This window comes from Pelobates fuscus, chromosome 10 (genome assembly GCF_036172605.1).
Source record: "Pelobates fuscus isolate aPelFus1 chromosome 10, aPelFus1.pri, whole genome shotgun sequence".
In the NCBI taxonomy this organism is placed as follows: domain Eukaryota; kingdom Metazoa; phylum Chordata; class Amphibia; order Anura; family Pelobatidae; genus Pelobates; species Pelobates fuscus.
Genome location: NC_086326.1, coordinates 98,882,374 through 98,900,216, shown reverse-complemented (window position 1 = coordinate 98,900,216; position 17,843 = coordinate 98,882,374). Strand labels below are relative to the sequence as shown.

Sequence of the window (17,843 nt, the reverse complement as noted above, 5' to 3'; positions counted from 1 at the left end):
CTTGCCACCCCAGATGATTGAGTCTATATATATTGTGGCAGGATGGCCAGGCTCTTCACAATAAACTTCAAGTGCAACAGTCAGGATAAAATAGTACTGCAGTTTATTGTCACTTTCCACAATTTATACAAGGTTGTGCTCTCCCACAAAATAAAACAAAAAGAAAATAAATCCTACTCCAACTTGGAGACTTACTAAACAACAGTATTACTAACTATCCAACTGGCCAGCTAATCTAGTTCCCAGTTTTAAACAAAATGAAATACAGCACTTTTAGCAGGTTTCACACAGTACCTTTTCTCAGAGTCTCAGGCTTAACTACCTCCTCTCTCCCAGCTGTTAGACTCTCTGATGTCTTCAGAGGCTAACCTTTTAAAACCCTAGGGCTGGTTAATTACATTCACCTGGTTGATAACATTCAAGGGGTGACTCCCCCCAATTAACCCCATCATGCTGGGAATAGAGATCGCTCCAATCTATTACTCACATAGAAAGCCTCTCTGACCTTGCCACAATATATATTGCTTTTTCTAATATAAAATATTGGCCCTGTCAGAGCAAAACATTTAATTATACAGTAAGCATACTCACATGCAGACACAGACAATCTCACTGACACACACAAGCTCATTGATACACAGCCTCATAGACAAACAATTTCACTAATATACATAAGCTCATTGACATAAAAACACAAGCTCGCTCACTAGCAGGCACACACACACATGCAAGCAAGCTCACTCACTAGCAGGCGCACACACACACAGCTTAATATAGTGGTTCTGGTGTCTATAGCCTGTCCCTGCAGGCTTTTGAATGTAAACACTGACTTTTCAGAGAAAAGGCAGTGTTTACATTGCTTCCTAGTGACACCTCTAGTGACAGACACTCAGACGGTCACTAGAGGCGCTTCCTGTGTCAGTGCGGATTGGCTGAGATCATCAAGCTTCATGATCTCAGTCATAGAGGCAGAGACCAGCACGACGTTGAAAAAAAAAAAAAAGGTGAGCAAAACACTATTTTTAAAAACACACACAGACACCACGACTGACACACACACACACCATGACAGACACACACACACACACACCATGATACAGACATACCGTGACACAGACCATGACACAGACAGACACACACACACCATGACAGACACACACACACACCATGACACAGACAGACAAACACACCATGATACAGACACACCATGACACAGATACACACACATGACACAGACACACACAGTGGCGTACACATGACCTATGGGGCCCCGGTGCGAAAATTGATCCGTGGCCCCCCCCCCGCACGCTTACTCTGCGCGGGCCGGGGCCGCAACACATGGCGGCGGCACCTGGTAGCAGGGGTTGCAGGGCTGCGACCCCTGCGACCGCGGTATGTACACCAGTGCATGCAGATGCACACACACTTAAAGGACCACTACAGACACCCAGATCACATCAGCTCAATTAAGTGGTCTGGGTGTCAGGTCCCTCTAGTTTTAACCCTGCAGCTGAAAGCATAGCAGTTTCAGAGAAACTGCTATGTTTCACTGAGGGTTAATCCAGCATCTAGTGGCTGTCTCACTGAAAGCCGCTAGAGGGGCTTCCGCGATTCTCAGACACTGAACGTCCATAGAAAAGCATTGAGTAATGCTTTCCTGTGGGCGGTTTGAATGCGCGCATGGCTCTTGCTGTGCATGCGCATTCGGAGCTGAGAGGCGGAGGGATCCCCAGCGCCGGACTCCTTTGGTAAGGTAAGTGCTGAAGACACACACATACACACTCTCACGAACAGATGCATACACACTAGCTAACACACGCATACACACTAGCTAACAGACACACACATTTACTGACAGAGACACACTCAGCGACAGACATACATACACACTCACTTACAAAACACACACTCACTAACAGACATCAAACAGACTCACTAATACAAACACACTCAGTAACAGACACACACAGTAACACACTCACTGACACTCACTAGCAGACACACTCAACAGACACACTCACTGACACTCACACTAACACACAGTAACACTCACAGTAACACTAACACACACACTAACACTCACAGTAACACTAACACACACACTAACACTCACAGTAAAAGAAACACTAACACTCACAGTAACACTAACACACGCGAACACTCACAGTAACACACACACTAACACACACACTAACACTCACAGTAACACTAACACTCACAGTAACACTCACAGTAACACTAACACACACACTAACACTCACAGTAAAACACACACTAACAGTAACACTCACAGTAACACTCACAGTAACACTAACACACACACTAACACTCACAGTAAAACACACACTAACAGTAACACTCACAGTAACACTCACAGTAACACTAACACACACACTAACACTCACAGTAAAACACACACACACACACTCACAGTAAAACACACACTAACACACACACTAACAGTAACACTCACAGTAAAACTAACATACACACACACACACTAACACATTTTTTTTTTTAATTTAACCCCCCCAGCCTCCTTACCTTTTGGAGTGCTGAGGGGATTCCCTGGGGTCCAGTGGTGCTGCTGGGCTCCTGGGGGGCCGGTCACCCGGCGGACAGGCAGGCAGGCGGGCAGGCAGGCGCGCGAGGGAGCACTCTCCCCTCAGTGCTTCCTCTTCAGCTCCCTCGCGCGCCGCGTACTGATACCGGCGCCGGAAGATGACGTCATCTTCCGGCTCCGGTATCATTGCGGTGCGTGAGGGAGCTGAAGAGGAAGCACTGAGGGGAGAGTGCTCCCTCGCGCGCCCGCAGGACCGGCCAGCCGGGTGACAGCAGGGCCAGCCTCGGGGGGCCCGGAGGTGGCCGGCTCCTGGGCCCCCCAGGAGAAGAGGCTGGCCAAGTGACATACATACCGGGTCGCAGGGGCGGCCGGGCCCCCTGGTGGGCCGGGCCCGGTCGCAGCCGCGACCCTGGTATGTACGCCACTGGACACACACACCATGACACAGACACACACCCTGACACAGACAGACACACACACACCATGACACAGACAGACACACACACCATGACACAGACAGACAGACACACACACAGCATGACAGACAGACACACACAGCATGACACAGACAGTCAGACACACACACACACACACCATGACACAGACAGACACACACACACACAGCATGACACAGACACTTGTTGCTACCTGTGTGGGTGGGTGGGCAGACTGATAGGTATCCTGCGGCCGCATGGAGAGTTTGGATGGCGGCCGCAGGGGAAGCTCTTATGGCGGCCGCTGGGGGAGCAGGCTGTTCTGTCTCTGCTCCCTCTCCCTCGCGCGCTAGAAATAGACCGGAGCCGGAATATGACGTCATATTCCGGCCCCGGTCTCATTAAGCTGCACGCGAGGGAGAGGGAGCAGAGACAGAACAGCCTGCTCCCCCAGCGGCCGCCAGAAGAGCTTCCCCTGCGGCCGTAAATCACACTGAGACACAGGAGGATTAGTTCTAGATGCATTGTACATGCCGTGGTTCCTTTGTGCACCATACATGCCTCTTGCCATTGCTCTGTGATAAAGGTTTTGTCTAGCTCCTTGTACCATGCTATCATGTATGTGTCTTCCTGACTAGAATGTGTTTTAAGGAGTACCTGGTATATAGTAGATAAGAGTTTCTTTTGTTTATGTGGGGCAAGGCATAGAGATTCGTATTTGCTTAAGGTGAAGGATGGTAGTGTCTGCGTTGTGGTTTGCAGATACAATTTGAGTTGGACATAGAAAAAGATGGCTTTCTGCGGTACTTGGTATTGGGTTTAAATGTCTGGGAAGCTCTTCCAGGATGTGCCCTGATATAAGTTTGCCACAAGTGTGCAGTCACTGTGTTGCCATATTGCGTAATTGAAGGTGGGATTGCTAAGGTGTATGCTATACAGCAGAGTGGCTAGGGAGTGTGGGTGTCCAGTGCAAAGAACCCTGTGCGTGGAGTCCCAAGCATGAAGGAGTAATTTGGTGCTGTCCAGCATGTCTGGCCAAGTGGATCTATGTCCAATGTGCTTCTAGTTGAACCCATTTGTAATACTTCATATGGATTTGGAGTGGAACTCAATGGTAGAATTATAATTAGGAGAACCCTTAGGTTTTAATAGAATAATTAGGAGAGATATAATAATTCTTAAATAAGGTTTATTTAACCCCTTAAGGACCAAACTTCTGGAATAAAAGGGAATCATGACATGTCACACATGTCATGTGTCCTTAAGGGGTTAATAGTGGATTGATGAGAACAGTCCCAGTAATAAAAACACAATATGAAGATAATTTGAGTTCGATGAGAAGGGTTCCTGTAGCCTTAAGAAACACGATATGTAGAAAGTTTGAAGAGAATAGTTCATGTAGCTTTAAGGGAACAATACGAAGATAGTTTGATGAGAAGAGTTCCTTTAGCTTTAAGGAATATAATATAGATGTAGCTTGATGAGAAGAGTTCCTGTAGCTTTAAGGAACGAGACATGCAGATGTAGGAATGCGATGAGTTCCTGTAGCTTTAACGAATACTATATGGAGATAGTTTGATGAGAGAGTTCCTGTAGCTTTGAGGAACACAATATGGAGATAGTTTGATGAGAGTGTCCCTGTAGCTTTAAGGGACACAATATGAAGATAGTTTGATGAGAGCGTTCCTGTAGCTTTGAGGAACACAATATGGAGATAGTTTGATGAGAGAGTCCCTGTAGCTTTAAGGGACACAATATGAAGATAGTTTGATGAGAGCGTTCCTGTAGCTTTAAGGAATACAATATGAAGATAATTTGATGAGAGCGTTCCTGTAGCTTTAAGGAATACAATATGAAGATAGTTTGATGAGAGAGTTCCTGTAGCTTTAAGGAACACAATATGGAGATAGTTCCTGTAGCTTTAAGGAACACAATATGGAGATAGTTTGATGAGAAGACGTCAAATGGTAAGTTGAATTTTTCTTTACAGGTTAGTTATTTTATTCCCCCCTCACTATTTTTTAGGGTGAGGGGGGTAGGTAGGGGGTAACTTTTTTTGGGGGGTTGGCGGGGTGGGTGACTAGGGGCTTGGGGACCCCTAGTCACCTTTGATTGGGGGGAGGTTTGTTTTAGGCCCCCACCCGCCGCCCAGGGGTGGGGGCGGGGGAGGACAGTAGGTGCCCCCCCCTCATTATTTTTATGGCCCCCACCCAACGCTCACGGGTGGGGGCGGGGGGGAGGACAGTGGGTCCCCCATTGTGATTTATGGCCCCCACCCACCGCGCAGGGGTGGGGGGGGGAGGACAGTAGGTCCCCCCCATTGTGATTTATGGCCCCCACCCACCGCACAGGGGTGGGGGCTAGGGGGGGAGGACAGTAGGTCCCCCCTCATTATTTTTATGGCCCCCACCCACCGCGCAGGGGTGGGGGCCGGGGGGGGGGACAGTAGGTTCTCCCCCTCTTATTGTTTTTTAGGGCCCCCCCCACCGCTCAGGGGTGGGGGCCGGGGGGAGAACAGTAGGTCCTCCCCCCTATCCTTATTTAGGGCCCCCAACCACAGCGCAAGGGTGGGGGCCGGGGGGGAGGACAGTAGGTCCTCCCCTCTTATTATCTTTATGGCCCCGACCCGCCGCGCAGGGGTGGGGGCCGGATAGTAGTTTTTTTTTTTTTCAGTGAGCAGCCACAGGCTGCTCACTGTTTAGTGGACATGCCCCTACTCGCGGTATAGCGAGTAGGGGCAATGGGGAGATTTTAATCTCCCTTATGCTATTATGGGGGTCATATTGACCCCCATAGAGTGAGGGGGGAGGACATGGGGGGCTTATGAAGTGGTGGGGAGCACAGCTCCCTGCCGCTTCTATCTGTACATATTACAAGGAGGGAGCTGTGTGCCGGTAGCTCCCTCCTTGTAATTAACCGAACGAACAAACGAACACTGATACACAGTGTTAGTTTGTTCGTCTGATTTTTTCTATTCATTCATTTGTCTGTCTGATGAATGAATGAATAGATGAAATTCCCGTTCGCATGTCCAGGTGTTTCACTGGGCATGTGCGTGAATCTCACAGCACTATCTAGTGTGATGACGTGTCCCACAGGGACTTCACCTACCCACACAAAGATGGCGGCGCCCTGAATATAGATCGGGGCAGAAAATAAAGATTAAAAATAGGTAATCTGGCGGGCTTAGGGGCATTTTGGGGAGACTAGGGGGTCAATTGGATGTAGTGGAGGCGGGTTAAAAAAAAACGGGATTCGGCCATGACAGTGCCGCTTTAAGGTCACATGACATGTGTGACATGTCATGATTCCCTTTTATTCCAGAAGTTTGGTCCTTAAGGGGTTAAGGAAACACAATATGAAGATAGTTTGATGAGAGAGTTCCTGTAGCTTTAAGGAACGCAATATGGAGATAGGTTCATGAGAGAGTTCATGTAGCTTAAAGGAACTCGAGTATACATTTAGTGACTTATTTTTATATGAAAAGTTCATAAGACGAATCCATGTGAATAAGTTCATGTAGTAAATACAATCATAACTTCCAATTAATCTCAGTAGGAAGACACGTAGTAAAAACTGAAGTGCCAATGAAAAGGTAATCATCCAACAATATAACTTGCGTTTATGATGATGAGCTTTACGAAGCAGAGAGAATCCAAAGGTAATCCGAGTCATTTGGAAGGAGAATGGAGATCAGCGGTTACAACAATCCAGGTTCGGTACACATAATTTGAGAGAGAGCTTTTTTGTACACGGTCTGATTGATCAGAAAGCTTCAATAATCAAGCACTTTGAATCTGGCGCGGTTCCTCTAAGTAGCGTGAGGAAGCCGCGTCAGAGGAGGCGTGTCAAAAGCCCATGAACCCGGAAGTGTCGGATCGCGGCGAAGCTACTAGTTAAGTTCTGACACCATTGAGGTATCTCGTGTGTGAAGTGTGCTTTTACTATAGACGAGAGCAATGCCGCCTTGTAATAATAAAGTTTCACATCGGCGAGGTGGAGTAAGTTTTTTAACCTGTTAAGTGAGTAAATATATTTGCAGCAATTGGATCTCTAACTTATCTTGTTTTGATTGGTTCTGGAAGTCTCAGAATAAGGTAGAAGTAAAGTCAGGCACAAGAATATAATCAATTGAACTTGTTTTGCTCCACATGGCACTGAACTATTCTCTGCTGAAATAAAATAGACCTTAAACGGACACTGTAAACAATAAAATAATTTCATCTCAATGAATTGGTTATAATGTCATGTGTCTCCTGGCACTTACCCTCCATTCAGTGTTAAACCATTTTCAAGCGGTTTAACAATGAAAGATAGTCCCTGGCTTACCATAACTCCGCCTCCCCGTATGTATGGTTAAAAAAGAGATTAAATACTTCCTTGTACTCATGCTAATTCATACCTGCAATGGCACTCTGATAGATGGATTGTGGTCTGACGACACTCTCAGCCAATCACAGATGCTCATTGCTACTTAGGCTAATGCTACCTCATTAGCCCAAGAATAACAGAGAGGATGGGGATTCCTGTTTAGCAATAAAACAGCAACAGGGACCGTGCCTACATTGTCTCTTTAAATGTAACTCAAAATAAATGAGAAACACTGGGTGGAAAGCAGAGATTAACTAAAATGGCACTTTGCAATTTGTACTTGATTCATATCACAGATGGCAAAATTTTGACTTTTTTCTAAAAGCATATGATTTAAAATGTGTATAAATCTATAAGCACTGCTAGTCCTAGAAGGTTTATTTGCTTCGAGGATTACCATCCCTTTAACAGTGTGAAATAAGTGGAAAGGAAGTGGTTTTTTGCCACAAGTGCAAGAAACCTTTACACACAAGGCGTGGTGTCACCACAAACTGTGATATGACAGTGCTGTCAAATGAAGGAAGATGCATAACATAGTGCCAATCTGTGCCAACTAAGAGTGCCCAACGTGCTGGTCCTCTTTTACACATGATTCGCGTCTTCGCTTCCTGTGTCATATCACAGTTTATGGTGAAACCATGCCTTGCACTTGTGGCTAAAAACCACTTCCTTTCCATTTATATTAGTAAAAATTATTGTTTACATGGGTCAAATGACTCCTTGGCTGTGCTTCAACATCCTCATCCCAGACCACAGGGGATACAAGAATGAACAGAGACTTAGGAAAATCCAACTCCTGATTATGATCTACTAATATCATTCATGTTGGTAGAAGGCAGAGGCCTGGGTTCTGTCCTGGTTATTAGATCTTCCACATATCATAAAAAATCCATAGCATCTCACTCTCTATTACTTCTGTACATGCTACAGCACCTGGAAGGCCATTCCATTTGAGTCTCCACTGGTCAAAAGTGGTTCCCCTCACCTCCTGTTTATGGGATGATGAAAGATGATCATGGATCATGGGGACGGGTGGGATCATGGTGTCCCTGCTCGTTTCTTTTTAACTCTTTAGGGACCACTGATGGTTTATGCCATTATATCACATAATTACTTTAATGATGGCACCATAAAAGGTAATTCCATTAATTATTTACAGCCCATCATGTCTTATATAGCTACTGGTATCAAATCAACTGTATATTCTATGCTAGCATAAGATCTTAATTGACTACTGTAATGACTTAAAATAATATCACCTGTTAATTTAACTTATTACATCTTAATATAATATCTTTTTCATTCCTAGTTATGCTTCTGCCTCTAATTCTTGAAATGTTGAGCCCTGTATCAGAGGATCCTAAGAGTGCACAGGACGTTACATTAGGGTGTGCAAAGGTGAACATGTATTAAAGGGCTACTCCAAGCCTTGAATTCACGAATACTTATTTTGTTCAATAATAATTAATTTATCAGTAAGACTTACTGTCCCCCAGTCTTTTCACAATTAAAGAAAAAACGCCCAACTGAAATAAAGGCAAAACCTTCAGTCAAACAGAGAAGCATTGATGGATCTAGGGCACATGAATGGCAAGAGTGCCCTAGAAACTCGCCAATCTAAGCATTCTGATAGAGAAACATTTAATCTAATGCTTTGCTATGAGAAACAGTGAACGCTGCCCAGCAGTGCAGTGTGAGCGTTCATGAGGGGGGTGTGATGAGCTGAGTGACAGGCCATCTTGCTGCTAATGCCCGGCCACCTCCCAACCCAAGAGCTGAAGAGAGGGGATGACAAAAGGCAGGGAGTCATAGACAATTAACGGGACTGTATTTGACAGTCTATTAAACTGGTTGCGAGCCACACACAGTCCTAACGTCTTCACATTGCAGGCACACTCACAGAGCTTTCTGCAAGTGAAGTCGATTATGTCCATCGCCAAAGTGCATTGGGTGCTGATGATGGCCTTTTTTTACTCTTTATTTAGAGAGATGAGCACATCAAAACAAATCACAAGTTAGTATGAGAAAAATGATGATGAGGGACATATTGTATGCACAGAATTAGCATTAGTCAGTCAGGAACAGTGTTTCCCAACAAACTAGATCACATGTGCCAGAGGTGTGACTACACCTTACTGCCTAAAAATGAGAGGTATGGAATTAGGACGGGGTGAGTAACGAGGGGGCATCGCCTATGATGGGACCCACATTACTGTTGACTGCCATAGTGGGATGGTCCACCCATAAATGGTGTGGGCCTGCTTACGGACAGCTTTCCAGCCTTCAGGACCATGCAAGGAGTGTCGCTGAAGCCACACCTGCTTGGTCCTGGTGCCCACTGCACTGGTGCGTCTAATGATGCGCTTGCACTAAGCTGACCAGAGACACTTCCTGTGTCCCCAAATTCAGGACACCAGGGGAACTGAAGCTTGGCACGACCCTGAAATCAGAACTGTCCCACCAAAAACTGAACTGTTGGGAGGCATGCTATACTCCGGACGAAAGTAGAAATATCTCCGTATATATCCCATGTTTTAAGCTGAAACACTGCACATACATTGCTGCGTTATCGCCATTTCTAAAAGCAGAAGTGGTCACAGTGTTAGGAGTAACTCTTTAAATGACCAATAACATTTAATACTATTTAAATTTAACCAGGCTATTTTTATCACCAAACTTTATATTTCACTAAACACAAACTACAAAGTTATCCTTCCCCCTCAGTGAGTGATAACCAGATATCTGATACTAGTTCTTTATCTTTCACCAGAATCTGAGCAGCTAACAAAATGATTGAAAATACAAGCTATGCCCTAAATGGGAGGCAGGGAGGGCAGCATGGCCCTCTATTAGGGAGTGCCCTGCCACACCCCTTGCCCACACCCATGTGTAGGATAGTGACAGGGTCTGTGGTCCCCTGTATCACTCCCAGAATCCCTCACTTCACCCCAGCTCCCTGCATTCCACCCTGCGCTAAACGTCACGACCCCAGGAATTCCTCTCCTTCCAGGCTTCTCCTTTTAAGGAGATCGCGGCGTGTGACGTCACCGTCCGGGATCAGGGCAGCGTGCCTCTCCTGACTGGCACCGGCGGCGACCAATAGGAGGGCGGGATTGGAGACAGCGGGGAGGTGGGGGCGGGGCCCGCTAGGAAGGTTGCCCCCCCATGGACGTCCGAGGGCGTAGCGAATGACGTCACCCGGCGGCCAGGGAAAGGCAGGAGTTGGGAGTGTTGGTTTGGAAGTGTCCGGAGACTGGAGTTACACCGGAGAGAGTTGGAAGGGGGATCCAGGCAGCCGTGACAGGAGCTCCGGGCAGAGAGACTGGGGTCAGGATAGCCCTCCATAGACAGAGAGCGCAGGGAGAGGGAGAAACCCCACTCAAACCATTACCACACCCTGCAGGGCAACACAGGGAGGGACTGGCACACATACTGCAGGGCAACACACCAACAGGGACTGGCATACACACCAACAGGGACTGGCATACCACCGGCTGCAGACAGGGCACTGCCCATACACACCAACAGGGACTGCCAACTGGAGGGGCTGCTTAGATACCTGCCCACAGATAGTGCCCAGTAGGTATAGGGAGTGCAGGGGTACCTGGCTGCGTTGCCCATAGCTGTAGAATAGTGCCCTGTGGGTGCAGGGTACCAGCCTGCCTGCCGACACCTGCAGGATAGGGTGCCAGTGGGTACAGGGGTACTTGGCTTCATTGCTCACAGCTGTAGGATAGTGTGCCCAGTGGTTATAGGGGATACCTGGTTGCCTTGCTCAAAGCTGTAGGATAGTGCCCAGTGGGTACAGGGGTACCTGGCTGCATTTCCCACAGCTGTAGGATAGGGTACCAGTCGGTACAGGGGTTCTTGGCTACTTTATCCACAAGTATATAATAGGGTGCCACATGCTGGCACATACTCAGATTTTGTGACTGAGCACCAGCTTTCTGCCCGGAACTTTGAAGTGTAAGGCAAGATTTTATTACTATTTTTCTCTGTGGAATTGAAGAGCACACAAGGAAGCCATCATGCCTGTGTTCCACACCAAGACCATCGAGAGCATCCTGGAGCCAGTGGCCCAGCAGATATCTCACCTGGTCATCATGCATGAAGAAGGGGAAGTGGATGGCAAGGCCATACCTGAGCTCACAGCACCTGTGGCAGCAGTGCAGGCGGCAGTCAGCAACCTGGTCCGGGTAAGTTCTATTATGGAACTTTGGAAATGGCTGCATGTGTTGAAACATCCTGATATTATAGAACGTAAATATGTTAATTTGGCACTTCCACTCTTTTGCACTGCATTCTTTGTTATGCTCATCCTTTCAACCACAATAGCTAGGGTGCAAAAGGTTTACTGTCACTGACCATGAGTTTACCCCCTTATTGGAAAGGTGCATGTATGTGTTGTATACCTGCATATCCGCCACTGGAACTGAAATATGGTGATGGTGCATACACCTGGAGAGCCATCACAATGGGGAGTTAGCAGAGATACCCCACTTGCCCTTGTTCTGCTGCTTCTAAAACTGCTCTTTTTCTGAACATTTAATGAAACGTCCTATTAATGTGTCTGTTGCATAGCTCCTACAAAATTATAAAATCGCCTATATTTCTTGTAAATGTTAAAATATTCTTAGGGTATGAGCGCTTTCTTGTACCACTGTGTTTACAATTTAGCACGTTCCATACATTTATTTATATATATATATATATATATATACGGTGTATATATATATATATATATATATATATTTTTGTTATATTTTTACGGTATTGCACTTTATAACGTCTACCTTTGACATCTTAATTTAGTACTGATTCTTATGTACATTTATTAAAACACAACATGACAAAATACATGTACACACGAGCTTACTATACATAAACATCTGAGGAGGAGATATTGAGTATCCTCCCATCCATCACACAGTGTCAACATCCCTTGCTGCTGTCATTCATTTGTATTTCCTATAGCAGAGGGTACATTCCATTTTAAGACTGTCACCCTGTCACAAACAAGGGTAGATTTGGTGTTATTTTGATATCTAGTTTCCCGCCTGGAATTACAACTTTTTTCATATATGTGGGGGAAAAAATATAGCGTTCAAAAACTATCCATTCATTTGTGGCATTTTAAACTAGGGCTTCACATAAAACAAGTGTTTGCTGTACTGATGTCAATTGGCAGTTTATTTGATATTGCTACTGATGCGTAATGCAGAGATTTGGTTAGAGAGTAGCAGTTTCACTTCATTTTAAGTACTATTATTCTTAGGAAACATCAGATTTCTGCAGGTTTCATAATGATCTCATTTTATGAGTAGAACCTTCTGTATGTTCAGCACGTTTGTTTGAAGTAGGTGAAATAAGATGATCGTGTTTTGTTGTAGGCAGTTATGTTGGTGGATCTGCCATAATTATCCAGAAATAAAAAAATAAAAACATTTTCCTGGCTAATCAGCGCAGCATTACTTAGGGTTTAAATTCCACCACTCAGCTTGCAGGACAGGAAGTAATTACCGTATTTTTCGCTCCATAAGACGCACCTCACCATAAGACGCACCTAGTTTCTTACTATGGGACAGTTTGTACAGAATATTTGTTTTCTCCCCTGTCCCATAGTGTCCCCCCCTCCCATAGTCTTCTCCTCTCTCCCATAGTCTTCACTCACCCCCTCCCCATAGTCTTCATCCACCCCCTCCCCATAGACTTCATCCACCCCCTCCCCATAGACTTCATCCACCCCCTCCCCATAGACTTCATCCACCCCCTCCCCATAGACTTCACCCCCCCCTCCCCATAGACTTCACCCCCCCCCTCCCCATAGACTTCATCCCCCCCCTCCCCATAGATAAATCTGCCTTCATAAGAAGCCTCCAGATGTGCCCAGATATTGATATTACAACTATGCAAATGTCATATTGTATTGACGGTGTAAGATAATTTCAATTTTAGTCAGTGGTCACACCAAAAAGCAGTAATCCATTGTTTTTTTTTGTGTTTTTTTTTTTTTTAACAATTACTGATATTTGTTTAGATTTTTAGCCCTTTCACTACTTTACAATGCATTAAATATTTGGTATCTCCTTAATATACCATTAGATTTAGACTATTCCTTTAATATACCATAACCCCCATCAACTATTTACTACTCATTTTCAAAGTTAATAAAATATTAAATAAGTTTTTATTACAAATGAAAATGCATTAGCATTCTTCTCTCCCATACTGTCCCCCTCCCCTTGTCCCATAATTACTTACCTGTCTTGTAGCGTTGGCCGGCAGCACAGGGCGCACCGCGGTAGTGGAACTTGAATTTCATGTTCCGATTTCCGGCGGGACTGAAAGGAAGTGCGCACTCAGCTTGTGCACACTTCCTTTCAGTCCCGCCGGAAACCGGATATGAAATTCAAGTTCCACTACCGCGGTGCACCCTGTGCTGCCGGCCAACGCTGCAAGACAGGTAAGTAAAGCTTCATATTCGCTCCATAAGACGCACAGACATTTCCCCTCACTTTTGAGGGGAAAAAAAGTGCGTCTTATGGAGCGAAAAATACGGTACTTTTAATTGAATAAATCCCCCTTTAGAGGCTGGTTGTAAGTATTTTTTCCCTGTCATTCCAGCTGCTGGCTTCCCATTTGGGAAAATAATTTTTGTGGCTTACCTACCATGAAATTACATGGTACTGACAGGGGTTTAGCCTCTCTTCTTGAAGGGTTTAGTAAACAGCCTGTTTTTACAGGACTCCCTAAACTGAAAGGTAACTGTTAGTACAGTCCCCTTCTCTCTTCTCAGTATGAGATATGGATTTACAATATGCTTACGATCCATGGGTTGTAGGGCTATGCCTTTTTCTTGAGTGCCTGGACCAATATTTTTTTTAATTAAAATTGCTACTTAAAAACACAAGTTATTGCTTCATTTATGAAATTTGGCTGATTTTAGGCCAAGATGTGTGCACTTCCAGGATGCGTCTCAAGCCTCGTTTTAATTCAGCGTTCCTGCATGCGAACTGCACTTGCACAAGCCAAAATTTTGCATACTGGCTAAAATTATAGACCTTAAGGACACCTACCATCACAATCCTATTCTTCCAACGGAAAATAAATTCCTGAGGTTCTATATATTGGGGAAACTTTTCCAATTCAGAGGCCTGCCACCTGCCATTCACCCTCTGTTCAGCACCAAGGACCTCTTCAAAAATTCTGATTTACTCTAATGGCTCACACACAAACATTGGGTTTACATGTTACCATATACCTGGACAACATTCTTTTGGTAGATCAATCATTCACCAGCTCAAAAGCAAATTTATTCAAGGTCCTTCAAATATTGGAAGTTAACAAATAGGTAGTGAACTACAAGAAAAGCTGCTTATCACCTTCAAACAACATAGTGTTTCTGGGTGCATGGATAAACACGAGAATATGGGAAATCAATCTCTCACTCCGCGAAGAAGATTTTAATGTAGAAACCTCAGTCCAGGACAATCATGAGTGTCTTAGGCTCCATGACTTCATTGATTAACTTGGAGAGATGAGCACACTGGCACTTCCGAGAGCTGCAATATGAATGTCTCAATCCGTTCCTGCTAAAACTAGGTTGGGATCAATAAATACAATTATCAACCTCTACTCCTTCGTCCATTGTTTGGGTATCAGAAGCAAATATTAAGAAGAGCTCTCTTCTGGTGGAAACAGTAGGATAACTGTGGTGACAGATGTAAGTTTCCAAGACCAGAAGCACAATTCAGAAACCTTTTTATGCACAAGTGTCTGGAACACACAGATCAGTCTCCTCCTATCCAGTAATTTGGAACTGAGAGCAAGCTACAAAGCCACATTTTAAAGCACAAGTGGATCATGATCAGAATGGACAAAAAAAATTCTGCCCCAGCCTGTATAAATCACCAAGTGGGGACACAAAGCAGCAAACTCCCATTAGGAAAAAATTACCCCCGTTATGATCTGGGCTGAGAGACATGTACAAGGGATCAAGGCACAATATCTCTCAGAATTGAACAATGTAATGACAAACCACCTCAAAAGTCAACATTCTATTTAGCCAGGAGAATGGTCTCTGAAGAGGTAAATCTTTGCATAAATAACAAGGAGATGTGATTATCCACAGTTTGATCTTATGGCTGCAAGAGACAACGCGCATCTCCATTGATTGACAACAGAAACACCTTGAATCCTTCCAGTGAGAAATTCAGAGTGAATTTCAAATCTCAGGTCAAAATAGCAGAACCAGAAATGTCCTCTAGCTCATCTGTGCTTCCAGTCCAGCTACTTTTGGCCCTACATTTTTTACATTTACAACTTCAATGCACTTTTTTTGTATTCCCTGAGACTATTTTGTGGACGGCCCCAATCAGAGTATCGGTAGGGAGTGTCCATGAGGTACCTTGTCCTCTTTTCTTTTAGCTTTAGGACAATATTCCTATATATATATATTTTTTGTTTGTTTTTGAATTCTTTATTTTTGTTGTGCGTAAGCTTATAACATTCGCATGTGAGGTACCCCAAAGGCAATCCTCCAGCGCATTTAAACAGTTATATACAGAGGTACATGTTAGATCAAGCACATTTTTTGGTTGGGTTATTAACAGTATGGATTTACGCTTCTAAGGGATTGTCATAATAAAACATAAACTTGTTAACGATAGAACGTTGACTTTAAGGTAAGTTGCTTTGTATGCAGGCTTGGTTAGTGCGTGTGGTAGTCTAGTATCGATTTATGTAATGCATGTATTCAGTGCTATGTAAGAAATCAGGCTAGTGTGGTTACGCTTTGCATTGGTCATATTTAGTGGAGGCATATAGGCGTCTCTCCTAGGTTTGTCAGGTGTTTGTACCCTAGTATTGTTTAGTGGGACTATACTTGGGTATCTGCGCGTTATATACATGCTAAACCATTGCGTTTATGTGTAAGACACTAGTAACTACACAGGCTTAATAGGGTAGAAAGTATGCAATATATGTATTTCGCTATTCTGGTCTAGGTTATGATGTAGCAGAGAACAGTAAACCACGGTTATATCTGGTTTCCAACAAAAAAAAAAGGAAATAAAAGCACAAAAATCATAATCATACGTGGTAGGTCAAAATGCTTGTCAGTTTCATAGTCCATACGGGACCGGTTGTCCACAGCCGCGGATCGTTAAGTCCCTGGTACGCACGGTGAAACTGCCCTGCTACACAGGTGAGCAGTCAGCCTATGCCCCGGGTCGGGAAGCTTAGTGAGGGCAGGTGTGTATTCCGGGTGGTGCTGACTCTGTGGGTGTTGGTGCGTTCTTGCATCTTGGTTGGGATTGCTGTCAGGTTGTGTGATGTCTCCAGCATGGATGGTTGTGCAAGCCGGTTTTCCTTTTTGTCAACCTGTGCGTTGTGTGACCCGTACCTTTGAAGCAGAGGGAGCCGCTTGGAGTGTCCGTTAGAGCTCTTATGAGCTAGTTTCACCGTGGGTGTCTGCGGTGTGGTCTGCTGGGGTGGATTCACATCCGCGGTGTGCGGTGTGTAGTCTTGCGGGCGGATTCGGCATTGCGGGGTGCGTAGACCTGTCCACCCTCGGGTACCCTTGCGGCGAGCCTGCTGGGGCCTGCTTTTCCCGCTTTTCTCCCTCTCGGAGATGCCTGTTGCTGTTTCTCCCCGTGCCGGTCCCCGGCGAAGAGGCTCACTGGAGGCACGAGAGGGATATCCGCCCAGACGGCGCCTAAGTGCCGGGCGAATCCAGGCCGCCACCGCTTTAATTGCCATCTGATAGGATCGCCTCTGGGTATGAAGCATTGTCCAGAGTTTGGAGCAGATCCACTCATAAAACTCCTGTGTTCGCCTAGGAGGTTTGATTAATGTGCGGCTTGTGGTTTGCCGTGTTCGTGTCGCCATTTTGTTAGGGCCTGAACAGTCCCACGTTGCCTTGGGTGTTGGCGTTGCAGGCTTACTGTGCGGGTTCGTCGTTTTGGGTCGGGATAACCCCCACCGATCCGGGGGGTTGGGGGGAGCATCATGCCACCGGCGCTGCTAACGAGAGGATGGGGAGATCGGCCGCCTCTCCCCTGTTCCCACGCTTGTAGGCCGCGTTCATGCAGCCGTGGATTTCTTGCACCGATCCTCACAAGACGGGTATCCTTGTGTTCAGTGGGGCACACTGAGCTCAGGCAGGGTGGTCTTGTGTGGGTGAGAGCTGTTTTTGCCTATTTTTAAGTCGTTTTCCGATTTTAACTGCAGGAGCTCTGCAGCCATGCGTGTGATCAGGATGCTGGTCAGGCTCCGCCCCCCCAATATTCCTATATTTTAACAAGGGTCTGAGCTTGTTCAACCTACCTGCTTTATCCTCCCTGAACTGGCATATGGTCACTGTTTGTATTAGTTTCAAAACAATTTCTCTGGAATCCCCCTCTTTCAGATGTGTATAATGTACTGCATTTTGCTTTGTCCTTTCTTTTTGTTTATCTTGTTTATATGGAATTGGT

At 45.4% G+C, this 17,843-nt stretch overlaps 1 protein-coding gene across 3 annotated transcripts in view; it reads left to right on the top strand.

The window, feature by feature from the left end:
* The first annotated feature begins 10,557 nt into the window (after nt 1–10,557).
* Nucleotides 10,558–17,843, top strand: part of VCL (vinculin) — an 81,287-nt gene continuing 74,001 nt past the window's right edge. For 2 of the 3 annotated variants that reach the window (XM_063434279.1, XM_063434277.1), the window contains exon 1: nt 10,558–11,564. In XM_063434279.1, coding sequence (XP_063290349.1) covers nt 11,397–11,564 — 168 coding nt within the window. In that variant the 5' untranslated portion in view covers nt 10,558–11,396. The remainder of the gene's footprint in view (nt 11,565–17,843) is intronic. The other variant, XM_063434278.1, reaches the window with a different exon arrangement.